Source organism: Durio zibethinus, chromosome 24 (assembly GCF_047325235.1).
Source record: "Durio zibethinus cultivar Kanyao isolate XHJ-2024 chromosome 24, ASM4732523v1, whole genome shotgun sequence".
Lineage (NCBI taxonomy): Eukaryota > Viridiplantae > Streptophyta > Magnoliopsida > Malvales > Malvaceae > Durio > Durio zibethinus.
The window spans coordinates 18,805,836-18,820,411 of NC_143185.1; the positions used below are offsets into that span (position 1 = coordinate 18,805,836).

Consider the following 14,576-nt stretch of genomic DNA (forward strand, 5'->3'; position numbering starts at 1 on the left):
AATCCATCAAGTCTATTGTTTGTGTCAAAAAAATTAAGCAGTTTCTTTAAATAACAAGACGCTGGTTTCAGCTAAGTTTTCTTGGGGATAGGCAAGAAAGAAGATATTTCAGAGCTGGGTTTCATACTTTATTCTCTTTAAGGGCTTTGAATCTCACATTATAGGTGAGCCAGTCAACATGATTGAACCTTATGTTATTATATAAAAAGCGTAAATCTCGGTGTACAAAACTTCTCGTTTTGCGAGGGTTGAGATAAAGGTTCATAGTAAACAACTTTCTTTTGCATTTTTTACAAAAAACCTGTTTTCAAGATTCGGACCCGTGACCTTCCACTCACAAAGAAGCAATTTTATCATTATTATATCCTCAATTTAAAAAAAAAATTAAAAGAAAATGGCTTGGGAAACGAGAGTGTAGAAATCAGCTCCAACTTCGTTTTCAGATTTATATCCTCACAAGATATTTTATCTATGTTCTCTTTAAATATGGCCATTCCTTCATATCTTGATATAAGAACAAATGCTGGTAGATTATTACTGTCACACCATCGTTTCCTTCATTATAATTTGGATAAAGGGTCCCTCTTGGATTCTGATATGAAGATTCGTTCTACAAAGTGGATTAACCTACATATATTCCCATTTCCTACAAACATTTTTTCTCCATTTCCTTCCAGAACTCATTAGTGAAGAACAATCAGAAACTTGTACCTTGGCCTTCGATAAAAAGCTGAGGGCCATTACGAATTTTGGGACCTCCAAGGCTGATCTAGTTGCAAATCGGCACATCCCTAAATCTCTAGGCTAGCAGATATTACATTTGCTTGATTAGGGAATACTTCAATCAGGGCAAAATCTTGGTTGATGCATATAAAACCTGTGTACTTAGGCTAAAGAGCGAGGAAGAAATCTACAAATTTAAGGGTATCTTTCGGTTAAAACCTGAGATAGCCTTTTACTCCTAAGTAATCATTACAATGATATATGATACAAACTCGTATTGTTTCTGGCTCCCAATACAAATTCAAACACCAATAACATGGCTTTAAGAAGGCCTGATAAGGGATAATGAGACTAATTAATCGAGCTATTAATTATCTAATGAAGGATATAAAGTATGGCTGCCGGAAACAGGCTACAGAAACAGGAAACAAGAAGTTTCCTTGGCCAGAAACAGAATATGGATATAGGAAAAAACAAGTTTCCCCAAAGCAGGAAAGATAAATTTCCTTAATTTAGGAAAGAATCGATTTTCATTGATTAACACTATATTACAGGTGATTGCGGGAACCAGGAATTGCTGGGTTTCTGTCTTCTTAGGCCTGCAGGCAACCCTCCTCCTCCAGGTAAGATATCACAGTTTCGGCCATTTCATATGGGGAAGCACAGTTATTTCCCTTCTGTGGCAATTCTAACTGCAAAATAGAAAAGGTTGAGCTTCAATTAGAATGCTGGAATATGAGATTTAAAAAAAACAAAGTGGAAAGCATTGCCATTTTGAATATGTATGAATACCAGTCACGCAAATTTGTCTAAAATTTCGGCTTAGACATGTTCAGATTGAGATGACCAGAAATATGCCAGCCAATAACAGATACTTGAATCATGAATCATGACAGAATATCTATCATATTCATATGGCCATTAGCCATTCACAAGCACACTAGCAACTAAGCCTGAACAAGCCTGAAACGATTTCAAGATTTATGTTAGCTGGATTTTCATGTTTGAAGCATAGACAATATTTAGGAGTTACTTTGAACAAGTAAGAGCCTATGCCAAACAAGAATATTGCTCCAACGATATACATACCTCACGATTCAGAGGTTGTTCATACGGGTCATCAATACTGGTAAAACCTACAAAGAAAACATCACAATAAGCTACTCTTGAAATGCGAGCTTATACCAATCTTCAAATACAAAATACAGGAGGATAGACGCCTTTAATTTTTCCAGCTCTTACAAGCTCGTACAGGCCCTTTGGGTCCCTCGCCTCACATATTCGGAGTGGCACATTCATGAACACCTGTCCAAAGCATTGCCTAGTGAAATTTTTCTAGGGCAATAAAGAACCTTCTGATGCAAAAAGCCCTTTCTCACAAATAAGATCAAAGCCCTCGGGATTTAAGGATTCTTAAAGGCAGCACATACCTCAATGAAATCTCCTTCTGGCAACAGTGCACGGCATGCATCCCTGTCTCTTCTAAAGGGAGATATCACACTGGCAACGCATATGATGCCAGCATCAGCAAAGAGCTTTGCTACCTCTCCTGTGCGTGAATCATGACAAGTTGAAACTTGAAAACATCAGAAGAATGGAATGAAAGGATAAAGCAGAAAAGAAGTATGATAAGGAATCAAACAGCATATACCAATCCTCCGTATGTTTTTCTGCATGATCTTCTGCTTTAAAACTAAGGTCACGGTTTAAACCATGCCAAACATTATGTATGTTAACTTTCCCCTTGAATAAAAGGCTTGGCAAAGAGCGCATGCCAAAGTGCTCTTTCCTAAATTCATAGACCACAGTGAGAGAAAGGGATAGGGGGCGAAACAATGGGATAATGAAATGATGTTTTAATACACTCTTCAGTTCCCCTAAGGCACTTAGTAAAATCTGAAATATCAGCTGTGTTGCCCTAAGTTCTTAATTCTGAATTTACAAGTTCCTCCACAACTAAAAGACTAATGGTTCAGTTTTTGGCAACCTTTTTGGGTTGCTTTAGCAAACAAAGAAGACTACTAAAGCACATCATAAGCTCAAGAAGCCATCTTATTTACTTATGGAAAGCAGAAAACAAGAATTAAGTTAATGACAATAAAAAGATTAGCATAATTTCAGTATCCACATAAATTGCTTTAACAAACCTGAGCCACTGAGACCCGTAATCCATATGACACAACCCTTTTGCTGAAGCAACTCTTGCCGATGAGGTTTACCAACTGAACTTTTGTGCCATACAACATTCGTTGCCTTTCCATTAGTAGCCATCTGGCGGACATTTTCACTAGTTAGACATTTGAAATTAGAATCCTAAGTAGACGCAACTGGAAATAAACCATATACTAAAGAAATCATGACCTTGCACAGTCATCATTACTACTAATTAATTCCTCGGAATGGCCAAAGTTTTCATACTAACATTATAGAACTGAGTCTCCCAAAATAAGAAAGTTATTTACCCATATAAATCAGCATCTAAAGAAACTATAATAATAGATAGTCCAATCTGAAAGGTTGATGTTTACCTTTAGGGATTCAGATGTATCCAGTTGATTTATTATCGGTAATATTACTATCGTCCCAAAAACAAGAAGCCACTATAAACAAAGAGTTTATTTTACCAATTACTTTCCTTTTTTTTTTTTGACAAATATTTATAGTTTCAGATTTAGTATTGTGGTTGTTCTCTAAACTTCCATCTCAATATGGAATATGTGAGTTTGGATGGCAACCATTATACAAAATTTGTCTGGGAATTCTACCAGGAAAAAACAAGTTATGCTTTTAATGCCAACCATGCCAGCTTTCATTGAAGATATATACAGATGGAAATTTGATGACTCCAAGGCACACCCCATGTCCAAAATGGTCCCCAAGCTCAACTTCTTCATCCCCGACCTATCCATTAAGCAAACTAAAATCTTGGAAATAAAAATTAAAATGGACCAGCCTACACATCTATGAAGGTAAGTCCTTCATGAAGGTGAGTAGGGAAACTACACATCTATGTCCATAACATGGGGCTGAAGTAACCTATCTACTCCACACCGAATTTCATTTACCAAAAAGGAGAGAAATGGAAGTATGTTCATGGAAAATGACCTTTTAAAAAAAGCATTGTAGCCACAGTCTAAAGAGTAGAACTAGAACCTACTAGAGCACACTCTAAGCTGAAAACAACTTCAAAAGTCAAACTAATTAGACCTTTCACCCGACCTTTATATACATATGAAAAAAATACTCCAACTAAAATTGGCAAAAAAAAAAGTTAAAAGTTAAAACCATATCCAAGCCAGCTGAAGATACCACATTAGGCTGTATCCAAAGATGCCGTCTTTTTTTAACGCTCCCCTCTTCCCAAACAATAAGGTGGCCTTAAAACCCAGTTCTTCATTAAAAAAAAAATAATAATGAAAAAAACCAAAGATTACCTTTTTATTTTCAATAGCTCCTCCACACTTTAGCTGTACCAGAAAAAAGAAAATTAAACACTTGATCACCTATGAACATTAAAAAAAAAGGTACCAGATATAACAGCATCACGATCATTCGTACTAGACACGGTCGATTCCTCCGTCGCCTGAACCAATCTCAACCTCGCATTGTTGCCGCCATTCAACCCCAAAGAAGGCAACGGCGACGGTAACTTCAACTTCACGAAGCCAACCTTCGGAAGCGGTACCGACGGACCACTTTCGAAACTGGAAGAAGAACAATAAATCGTTGGCCGTACCGCCTTGAGGGCAACCATTTTAACTGAAAAAACCAATGATTGAAAGAGGAGAGCGCGAGGCGAAGTTAACGGTGAAGCAGTAAATAAAATTACAAAATGATTTGATTTCACGGATGGGAAGCTGACGTGGAAGGACAGAATAGTTGGGATTTTTATTTCTATTTGTTTTTTGAAAGAGAGAGTGAAGGAGAGGTGGACGATGGAGAGTGGACTGTCGACGGGATCCCACATCCAGTTTGGTTTAGTTGTGCGTACCACGCGCCTTTATTGAGCATGGGGTTGTGTGGGTTACATGGATGGAAGATTTAGGCCACGTGATAATTTTGCTGATGCCTGCGTAAGATGGAGCGAAAAGATTTTATTTTTGAAAAATTAAAAATAAACTTAATTGATTTTTTTTACATTTGCTTAAAATCAACTTAATTATTTAGTTAATAAAAAATTAATCGAATTGATCAGTTAGTTAATTTTTTAAATTAACATATTTAACTCGTTTAATGAATATAAAATAATTTGATTTAATTAATTTAATTTTAAATAATTCAATATAAAAATTAATAAAATAAACCAAAATAAACAGACAAAATTCATGTCATCATGACGTGTCCATTAACTATGGAAGGCTCAATTAATAAATTAATCAATTTAATCAAATTCATCCAATTTAATTTAATCAATTAATTTTTAAAAACTTACATATTAAATTTAATTAACAAAAATAAAATATTATAATTCAATTAATTTAATTTTAAATAATTTAATTTAAAATTAATCGAAATAATTAAATTAACCTCTCCTATGAACATCTTTAAAATAGACATACAAAAATAAGGACATCACGATGCATCCATTAACCATGGGAGATTCTAGGGTAAGCTCCCCTTTGGTGAGCTTCAAAAAAATCTTCTGACTGGTTAGACAGATGACCGGTCTTCATTATTTATATAACAAAAATATAATATTTTTAGTAAATAGATGTAAGCAATATATATAATTGTATATATGTTTCCCACTCTAGTATTTTGATTCAATGGTATTGATGTATGATACGAATTTCTTTCTCTCAAATAAAAAAAAATGTCATTATTTGTCATTTTTAGGTAAAAAAAATGTACTAAAGTAGTAAGGCTTTTATAAGTGAATGTTACAATGATTTAAATTTTAAAATTTTCGAGTTTTAATTCAATCTTGAAAAAGAAAAGTAAGATTTATGGCATCTAATACATAGGAAATTTTTTTAAAATTATTCACTTATAATATAAATGAAAATCCGTCAATAAATTTATCAATTTTATCAATCAAAAATGTGTGCAAGATAAAATTTTAAAAGAGTTTAAAGCAAAAGAATTTTCAAAATTTTTTTAAAAAAATTGTTAGAAGTGTTCATAAACACTGTAATTCATCATTTGGATTTGCCACCATATACTGTTATAGAAAGTAAAAGTCAATTGATTTTTCATATGTGCAAAGAAACGAAAAAACAACAACAATAAAGAAAAGAATTACTGTACTACTTTGGCTTAACAAATTGGAGTTTGAACTATTAAATTGGAAATTTTATGTTTGAAGCTTGAAAAGGAAATTAAAAAGTTATAGCAATAATGAAGTAATAGAATGTTTTTAGAATTCAAGATCTCTTAACTTCAAGGATCAATCTTCGAACTTTGAAGAAAATAAAAGATTTATGGAATGAAAAAAATCAACTTCTAATGTGTATATTGTTTATTCTTTTACTTATGTAACTTAATCATACAGATTATACAATGAATTAAAAATGAAATCAACAATTTAAATATGAAATTTAATTCGATTAATTCATATAATTATAAGAAATAATATCTAATAATTTTTAAATTCAAACTTTCCTTGTACTACATCTTTTTTTATAAAAAAAATTCAATTTTTACTCAATTTGCCATTTGCCTTCCTTAATCATTACCTTATAAGAAGGGATAAAAAAAAAATAAGTACATTTATAATTCTCTTAAATACATAGACAATCTACATTCATAACTATGTGCAAACATTGCTGCTGGCCTTACCATATAGTGAAATTAACTTCCACAAATGTTCTATTAAATTCAATCATATAAAATGTTCACAAATAATTGCAATCATGAGTTATATAAATAGCATTACTCATTTTTTTAAAAAAAAGGGGTAAGTAAAACCTAAAAACCATTTGAAATTAATCTACCTTTGAGCAAAGCTAGAAGTCAAAAACCTCCCTACTACCTGTCAATTATCATGAATTTGTGGAAAGATTAGTGCTATGTTTGGCCTGCTAAAATGTTTTGTTGTGATCAGAGCCATTCTTGGTTGCAGACTTTGATACCCCCAATGCGCTCTTTAACCCTTTGATCAACCTCTGCCCTATGTTTTTCTTGATTCTAGGACTGTCAATGCATGAATTCTCCGATGATGAAGACCCAAATGCTCGCTCTTCTGGACCGCTGAATCGAAAGCTCGCTGAAGCAGTAGCTTCTCTATCTGCTCTTTCAATCTTATTCCCTGAACCATAATGGAAACTAGCTGACCTGCCTGATTCCAACACATCCCTAGACGACCCGCCAACTCCTCCATTCTGATGATCATCTGATTTTTGCAAGATCTTCTTCAAGCAAAGCAGCTGTTTTTCCAGGGTTTGGATGCGGGAGCTCGTGGCATCCATTGCTGCCTTGAGTTGAGCAGTTTCACACATTGTCGCTTCGCGTTGCAAGATTGCACCAAGGGTGATGTTGTTGTTGTTGTTGTCATCGGCGTCTCTAAGGCGATGCCTACGAGAATAATGGTGATTAGCAGCTGAGAAAATGGAGCGGTGGGGATTGAGTTGCCCCACCAACATGGCTCGGACAACGAATCGCAGAGGCATTCGAGGGTTTTGCACTGCATGTAGGAGGAGCTGAGGTGAGAGCTTGTTGCAGTCAATGGAGTTACATATCTGAGTCTTCTGTTCCTCCGTTATCTTCCCATTGTGCTTCTGTCCAGACAACAACTTTCTCATGATAATCACTTGAAGATGAATTCTCATTCCTACTATATATATCTTCCAATCAAATATAGAGTAATTTTCCTTCTAATCAACATTAGGTGTCCTAAGTTCATTTTTTTAATACACGTGATAATGAATTATATAATAAAAAATAATTTTATTTTATTATTAATCTTACTCCTATATAAGATAAAATTTTAAATTTTAACAGTTGGGGATGTCATAAGTTCATAAAACAATTATATTTCTAATTATGATTTAAGAATGTTATGAGAATCATTTACCTTTTACATCAATGTTCCGTTTGTTTCATAAAAAATCTTTCAAAAAGTTTTGTATTTTTGGATGCTTGGTTGATAAAAAATTATTCGAAAAACAAAAAATAATTTATTGATAAATGAAATAAATAATAATTAAAAAAAACTGATTATGAACAAGATTTTTGGCCAAACTCATGAGTTGACTCGAGTTGGGCTTTGGACATGATTTTTTAGACATTGATTTGACTTAAAATATTATTATAGTAATATAATTTCTAATATCTAAAATAATATTTTAATAATTATATCAATATTATTATTTGAAAAAAGTAATATTTTTAAAAAAAGAACAAAATAACTTAAAATATTTTTTGTTTTATCATCTCAATAATAAAAAAACCTTTACTATTTTTTTTTGAAAAATATCAATATTTTGCAAAAATTATTTTATAAAAGCCGACTTGCAAAATTTTTAAACTTTATTATCATCAATAAATATATAATTAAATTAAGATAATAAACCTAATACACAATGCAGTTTTTTTAAAAAAATTATAATTAAAATTAACTTATGTCTAGAGTACAAAACAAAAGATCTTTAAAAGATTAATGCACATTAATGAATGTGAGCCTTGGTCTCAACAGTTCATTCATCCACTGAAATTTCAGCAATGGTACAACCCTAGTTATTCCACATCCAAAGTATACAAAATATATATATATATATATTCATAGCTAAGAAAAGTTGAGAATTGGAGGGAATTAAAGATTTTCAAATTAATCAATCTCATCCATTAATAAATAGACACCAAACATTGTGCCTACACAATCTTAAATAAATTCAAGGTACAAATTTAATTCGGTACAAATTTAATTCATCCCTAGACTACTTCACCTAAATTTCTAAATGCACCTATTAAAAAAGTTTGTACATGATGGTAAATTCGATAAATTTTAGTTTAAAATTAATATTATATTAATAAATCATTCGACTGCTTATTTAATTGATTAGTTTAATCATAAATTTAATTTTACTTAAAAACAAAAAATTTGAAAATTTTCATTTTGGCATGTGCTAACATTAGATGAATAAAATTATTATAATGCCCTTACCTCGAGATAGAAATCCACGATCCTGTAAAGCAGATCATGGCACTCAAATCGTTGTTGGATAGACTCCGTCACGATTTTAAAATCCGGGGCGCGCAAAGAAATAACGTCGTCAAAAAAATCGACCACGCCGTCACCATCGTCCGTCAAATTCATAGTCTCCATGCATCTACTAACGAGAAACGCTGTTGTTTCCGCCTCTGGGAGCAACACCAGGCAAGACCTGAAAACAATCGCCGCGTACTCTCTGTTGACGGCGACGAATCGACGGAAGTAACCATCAGTCATCTGCTTCAAGTTCTGGTCCTCGTTACCTTGAGTCTCCGTCATTCCGAGGAGTTCCGCTGCTAACAGGAGGGACGCAACGTTGAACGGCGTTACAAGGAGGTGGGTCCCGTAACAGAAGTCGGCAACGAGAGCGAACGTTTCGGCAGTTATGTTTAACGGTGGGGATAACGTTAATTCCGATTGTTCCATTAGTTGCCGCCTTAAATAGATGCTCCTGGAGGACAGAGGATCCTATCAAGAAAAAAAAAATTAGGGAACCCATAATTATTCATTAATTGCTAAAAGCAGCGTTTAGATATTAATACTACTTTCTCCTTTAATTTTGCATCAAATGGAATTAATAGGAAAAATGGACTATGATTTCACTTAATTCAGACACAACTCCTCAAGAACATTTTACTAATATTTTCATCGGAAAATTTTATTTTGGAAACCTTATATTAAGTTGGAAATTGAAAGCTGAAATGTGAAATTTTACTTTCTTTTTCTTTTACAAAGTTAAAGGTAGCTTGGTATAATAGTACAGATTACGGGATCTGAACTCATATTATTAAATGTTATTTTAAGATGATCAGAAAATTTAATTGAAATAAATTTCGAGTTCAACATAAATGTTTTTATAATTTAAAACCAGTAGCTTTTTTGGCCAATAATTAAAACCCGTAGTTGGGGTTGCCAATTTTTTTTAAATTTTGATGAGAACTGATATTCCCAGCTTGAATTTCAAGAATCTGGTGAATTTGCAAGCAAATGAAACCATTAAAAATTCATATAAACTTTTTTGCAGAAATATCAGTTAAAAAATCATTGAGACATTGTCCCCAAATATCCTATATAATAAACGTGCGTTATATTCTGAAAAGGCTTTTCAGTTTTTCGGCTTTGAGAGTTTGAGTTTGACTTTTGGTATCCAGAAATCCTTTTTTTTTTTTTTTTTTACCATTTTTAACGTTGCAAAATGCAAATCAAAGTAAAAAAACTTGAAAAATATCATATCTCTATAATAGGAAATAAGTTATTCTTGCACACATTGTGAAATATTCTTGAAACAAAGTGATAAATTTCTAATAACCCACTTCACCCCAAGGAAACAAAGAAACAGGTTTTGGATCAAAGTCAGGTTGATCACCCAGCAGATCAAGCAATAACATACCTTGTGAAGGTGAAAAGCGGTTCCCTGGACATGTATCAGCACGTCAGTTTTATGCCCCATTGCCGATGACCTTATAATAGACAATACCCAAAAAAAAATAAGATCAAAATTAAGAAAGCAAGTATTAAAATATAAAAAAATAGAAAAAAATAATAAATACCAAGCCTCCACTCTGGAATGGAGTGATGTCGGCGGAGAAGAGAGAACTGAAGGAGAAAGAGAAGGAAAGGTGGAAGAGTTCTCATAATCTTCTTCTTCATAGATAGTTTCTACGACTCCTAAACTTCCCCAAGGCTTCATTGTTTCTTCTTTAGAGATTGGAAGAGGTTCCTTTGGTCCGTGGCTTTTTATCCAATGTTGTATTGTAGTTGTCATTGGCACTAGTGACTAGGGTTACTGAGGAGGATAGGGGGTGAGAAATTCCTTTGCCGGTAGGGATATTAATGGTCGCATGTGATAGCTCATAAATGCTAGCTTTTAAATAACCATTTGAAATAAAACCGCAATATTAGAATACAAAAATGATACAAATATAAAATATAAAAATAATATAATTTAAAATTTTAACAAAAATTATAAATAAATTTAATAAAATTAAAAATATATTTTATATTTTTATATTGATAAAAATTATAATATTTAATTTTTATATAAAATATATTATAAATATATAAATTATTAATATTTTAAATTATATAAATACATAAATTACCAAATTTATTAAGAAATCAAAATATTTTGGATTCTGACCAAAATTCTCTTGGCATGTGCTTTTGGAAATCTGATATTGACTTTCCATCTCATTTCGTTTGAAGGAAGGAAAATCTAATAGATTTTTGCATCCAGCCATATCTAAGCTATTAGGTCTACCAATTAGCATAAGCTATTTGATCAATATTTTTACACTTACAAGCCAGTTTCTTCCGTATCTTAATGATTGAGAATTGATAATTATGATCTGTTGGTACGAATGATTAAAGAATTTCATTTTTTTAAATAAAATTTTAATTTTAAATTTTTTAAATAAAAAAAGTGAAAAAAATTTATTTTTTTATGGGTTCGATTTAACTTAAATTTAAATTAATTAAAATTTAAAGTGGTTATAAAAAAAAAAGCTCAAAAAAAAAAAAAAATGACAAGTGTGGCACCTTGCGCATTTTCAGTGAATTGTTTGCCTAACATATTGGGGCAAAGAATCAATCACAGATTTAAAAAGGCATCTTAAAATTTACTACCAAGAAAGATAAATTGAGGATAATGGAGAAAGATGTGGACAGTTGTCCTTGGCTTCTCCATTTTGCATAGAAAGTCAAAATCCTCTGAACAATTGGGCCTTTGGGGTGTTGTCTCCATCAAAGTACTAACCTTTTTCACATTCTAAACGAAAATGAACAAAAAAAGGTTGGAAATTAAATCCAAATTTGAGATCTTTTTTTTATTCATTGTATATGCTTATAGTTAGTAAAAACAGTTGTTTATGCACTCTTAAGAAAATTAGGGTTTAAACTCAAATTGGAGTAAGTTAACCCTGTTGCCACTTTCATTTGGACTTTAGCTAACCCTTTTTATTTGTCAGAAACTTTTTTTTATTATTATTTTGTATATATCCAACACCAATGAATTTAGTGAACTCAAACATTTAATATATTTGATTCATGTAATTTTTTTAAAATAATATTTAATAAATTTAAATTTTAATATTAATCATTCATTTTTTATCTTAACAAAGAAAAAAAATTAGATAATGATTCGGCATGCGCTTGATAATGAAAATTTTTACTATATTAGATATAAGAAGTTATTAAATTGATTTTACTTTTAATTCTTTTTTTTTTTAGATTTAAAGGTGAACAAAAGTCAGTTTGAACCAATTAGACCGACCGAAATCGAATGAATTCGGTTGAATTGATATGATTTATTCAGTTTTAGTTATAATCGATTTTTTAAATCGATTAAATTGATTAATTTGATCGATTTTTTATTTTTAAAATTAATAATCACACTGACCGAATTAATCTATTATCTAATAATTAAAAATAAAAAAATTGATATAAATATTTTTAATTATTTTTTGTAAAATATTGTTAAAATTATTAAATTCTTTAGTAATTTAGTTTGAATGATACTAAAGTTTGAATTTTTTTGAATTAAATTTATAATTAAATAATTATTCATAATAAAAAAATAATAAAAAAATCGATTATTTAATCGAACCGATCGAACCGAACAAATTTTAATCGATTTAATTATGATCGGTTATTTAATAATATTCGATCAATTTGATTATTTGTTAAATAAAAATTAATTAAGTGATTATTAATTTTTTCAAATCAAACCGATCATTTACTCACTTCTATTTAGATTCATATGCTTAAAAAAAATATTTTCTCTTTATATAACTTCTTTCTCTTTCACCCAATTTTTTTTTCTATTCCACCCAAAAAAAGGTGCCAATAAATTCGAGATTATTAGTTCATATTAAATATAATATAATTACTCCATTTGAACCTTTTCCCTTTTAGTTATTTATTTAACAATGGCTAAAAAATAAATCATGCAATGTCATATTTCAGTAATAACCCTAATAACTTGAAAACTCCATTTGTAGACTTTTTTCTATACAAATGTTGGCTGTACAAATGTCAACAATTAAACTGAAGACAAAATTATATGATAGATTCTTGCCCGTACATATATAAAAAAAAAATAAAAAATCTATTTTCATGTGGAAAAGAGAAAAAATAAAAAAAGCCCAAAACCAAGTTAGGTCTCAGCGAAACCCAGATGCAACCCATAAAAAAAGAAACTCTTGAGATCCATAAAGCCCAACGAATTCCAAGGTAACCCTAGTTCCACTCCACTCCTCGACTGTATATGTATTCTCTCAAAACCCTATTTCGTGACTTTATCCCTTGGCCGTCGTCGAGTCGAACAGGAACCAAACCCTACACCTTCCCCCGCAGCTAAAATGAAGTACAACCCACGCGTCTCCTCTTCTCGCCGCAAGAACCGTAAGGCCCATTTCTCGGCGCCGTCGTCCGTCCGCCGCGTTTTGATGAGCGCACCACTCTCATCCGATCTGAGGTCAAAGTACAACGTCCGGTCCATGCCGGTACGCAAGGACGACGAGGTCCAAGTCGTTCGTGGTACCTACAAGGGCCGCGAAGGGAAAGTAGTTCAAGTTTACCGCCGCAAATGGGTGATCCACATCGAGCGCATTACTCGCGAGAAAGTGAACGGTTCGACCGTGAACGTTGGAATCAACCCATCCAAGGTCGTCATTACCAAGCTGAGGCTGGACAAAGATCGGAAGTCGTTGCTGGATTGTAAGGCCAAGGGACGTGCTGCTGCTGATAAGGACAAGGGTACCAAGTTTTCTGCCGAGGATATCATGCAGAGTGTCGATTAAGGTTGTCTTTTTCCTTTTAATGCTATGATATGTTTTGTTATGTTATCTCTAGGGGCTTTGCAACTGTTTGATTTTAGTTTTGTGCTATCAATCGGTAATACAACGAGGAATCTGGGATTTTGTAGACTTGATAATGCAATGGTGATCTTTATTTTGTTTTTTTGCTGCATTTTCTGACTTGATCACTATAGATGAGTTTTTGGGTCTTTTGCTTTGAGCTCTAGATTTGTTTTTTGATGGGTTAGGCTTGGATGATTTAATTTCCTTTCAAATGGATGGATGTTTTTGAGGGATTTTCAATATTAAGCTAGTTATATTGTTATGAATCTCAGATGCAATAAATACATGGAATTGCCAAAGTTTTTCTGATATGTTGAGTTGTAGAGAGATTAGTACTAAAAGTTTAGTTTGCACTTGATTAGCTTTTGTTTTTCTCTTGGTCTTGACTCTTGAGAAAGCTTAGATTTATAAAATGCATCAAAATGCAACCTTAGTTCATTTGTTTGTGTTGCTCAACAGCCCAATATCCAATTTGTCATGTACCTTATATGTGATTTCCATTAATCATTGAAATACTCTGAAAATGCAACATCACCATGTGTACCTTGTTCCTTTATCAGTTATTTGCAGCTCTTGTGATTTCTTTCTTATTATCTATTTATCATTTATTTGATGAGAATAATAATAATAATATGAAGCAGCTTACTGATTCCCTTCTCTTGAAAAGCACAATGCGTGTTATCTACTGAATTAGAAATATGGATCTGAGAATAAGAAAGTTTAGCAGCTATACCAATTACCAACTTCTGAATTTTTCCTTGCTTTGAATTATACTTGTACTTTGAGTTAAGTTTGAATGATTTATCGTCATCTAGAATCGGATAAAAATGCATTCTCTGGCTTTT

General features: G+C 32.0%; 1 protein-coding gene and 2 pseudogenes across 3 annotated transcripts; 1 reads left to right on the plus strand and 2 right to left on the minus strand.

Moving 5' to 3' along the window:
* Positions 1-423: 423 nt before the first annotated feature.
* Positions 424-4,826, minus strand: LOC111316182 (adenylyl-sulfate kinase 3-like; annotated as a pseudogene). Its single transcript, XR_016333368.1, has 7 exons — positions 4,227-4,826; positions 2,871-3,010; positions 2,375-2,512; positions 2,154-2,272; positions 1,944-2,028; positions 1,813-1,859; positions 424-1,415 (listed from the first exon to the last, which is right to left on the minus strand). The product of XR_016333368.1 is annotated as an adenylyl-sulfate kinase 3-like (transcript).
* A 1,639-nt stretch (positions 4,827-6,465) lies between these two features.
* Positions 6,466-10,639, minus strand: LOC111316437 (BTB/POZ domain-containing protein At3g49900-like). Its single transcript, XM_022918387.2, has 4 exons — positions 10,423-10,639; positions 10,263-10,332; positions 8,825-9,340; positions 6,466-7,439 (listed from the first exon to the last, which is right to left on the minus strand). Exons 1-4 carry the CDS (start codon positions 10,635-10,637, stop codon positions 6,744-6,746), a joined length of 1,497 nt encoding a protein of 498 aa, XP_022774122.2. The 5' UTR covers positions 10,638-10,639; the 3' UTR covers positions 6,466-6,743.
* Positions 10,640-13,121: 2,482 nt separating this feature from the next.
* On the plus strand, positions 13,122-13,840 carry LOC111317059 (large ribosomal subunit protein uL24z pseudogene; annotated as a pseudogene). The gene has a single exon (XR_016333167.1). The product of XR_016333167.1 is annotated as a large ribosomal subunit protein uL24z pseudogene (transcript).
* The last annotated feature ends 736 nt before the right edge of the window (positions 13,841-14,576 follow it).